At 36.5% G+C, this 898-nt stretch overlaps 1 protein-coding gene across 1 annotated transcript in view; it reads left to right on the top strand.

Moving 5' to 3' along the window:
- ADCYAP1 (adenylate cyclase activating polypeptide 1 (pituitary)) overlaps positions 1-505 on the top strand; it is a 3,384-nt gene extending 2,879 nt beyond the window's left edge. Inside the window, exon 3 of the mRNA XM_009886645.1 lies at positions 1-505. Within this exon, the coding sequence (XP_009884947.1) occupies positions 1-103 (103 nt within the window). The 3' untranslated portion in view covers positions 104-505.
- The last annotated feature ends 393 nt before the right edge of the window (positions 506-898 follow it).

Genomic DNA, 898 nt, shown 5'->3' with positions numbered 1-898 from the left:
CTACCGGAAACAAATGGCTGTCAAGAAATACTTAGCAGCCGTCCTGGGGAAAAGGTATAAACAAAGAGTTAAAAACAAAGGACGCCGAGTAGCGTATTTGTAGCGATGAGTAACCAGCCACTCCTGTGTATACAAAGTCCTGAGAGAGAGAGAGAGAGAGAGAGAGAAAGAGACAGAGAGAGAGAGAGAAACCCAACAACAACAACAAAAAATCTAAACAAAAACAAAAGTCATTTCCAAACTGACTGAACAATCACCGCTCCTGTGTTATCTAAACATGTATTTATGTATGAAGTAAAGCCATTAAATGAATATTTTGATAATAATATTGTTTTTCTTTTGTACAAAAGCACTAGAGAAACGCACAGATCTACTTTGTGGACCAATCATTAAGTTATATATAATATATAAATATATAAATATAAATACTACTACGAATACTAAAGAACAATTCTTCATAGAAAATCTGCACAAGAACAAGAATTCGCCTGAGCTGTTTATGTTTTTATATAAAATAAATAGAAAAAAAAAGACAATCATTGTTTTGAATATTACTCCTATTTTTGTAACGGAAATTAAAAGGATAGTATTTTTATTCGCGACAGGGTCGAAGACATTAATTTTCACCATTTGCTACTGTACATAGAGAAGGATGCCCTGCTCCCAGGGGATTATGAGGAAAATGATTTGGGAAAATTGGTGAAGCAGATTCTTCCCCCGGTGAGTCTCAAGGCAGGCTCCTTTGCCACTAGCCTCTCCGAAGAGGCAGCGTCCCCTTTCCTCTAGATTTCGATTTTTTTTTCCCCTCCCGCTTTCTTTGATTCCAGTTGTATCTGTATCAGCGTCTCCTCAAACAATGAGCTTAGAGGATAATTCTCTTTTGAAAACAACAGCTCGA

This window comes from Charadrius vociferus, unplaced genomic scaffold, assembly GCF_000708025.1.
Source record: "Charadrius vociferus isolate BGI_N301 unplaced genomic scaffold, ASM70802v2 scaffold45, whole genome shotgun sequence".
In the NCBI taxonomy this organism is placed as follows: domain Eukaryota; kingdom Metazoa; phylum Chordata; class Aves; order Charadriiformes; family Charadriidae; genus Charadrius; species Charadrius vociferus.
The sequence above is the reverse complement of the archived record's forward strand: the minus strand, read 5'-3'. Positions and strand labels throughout refer to the sequence as shown.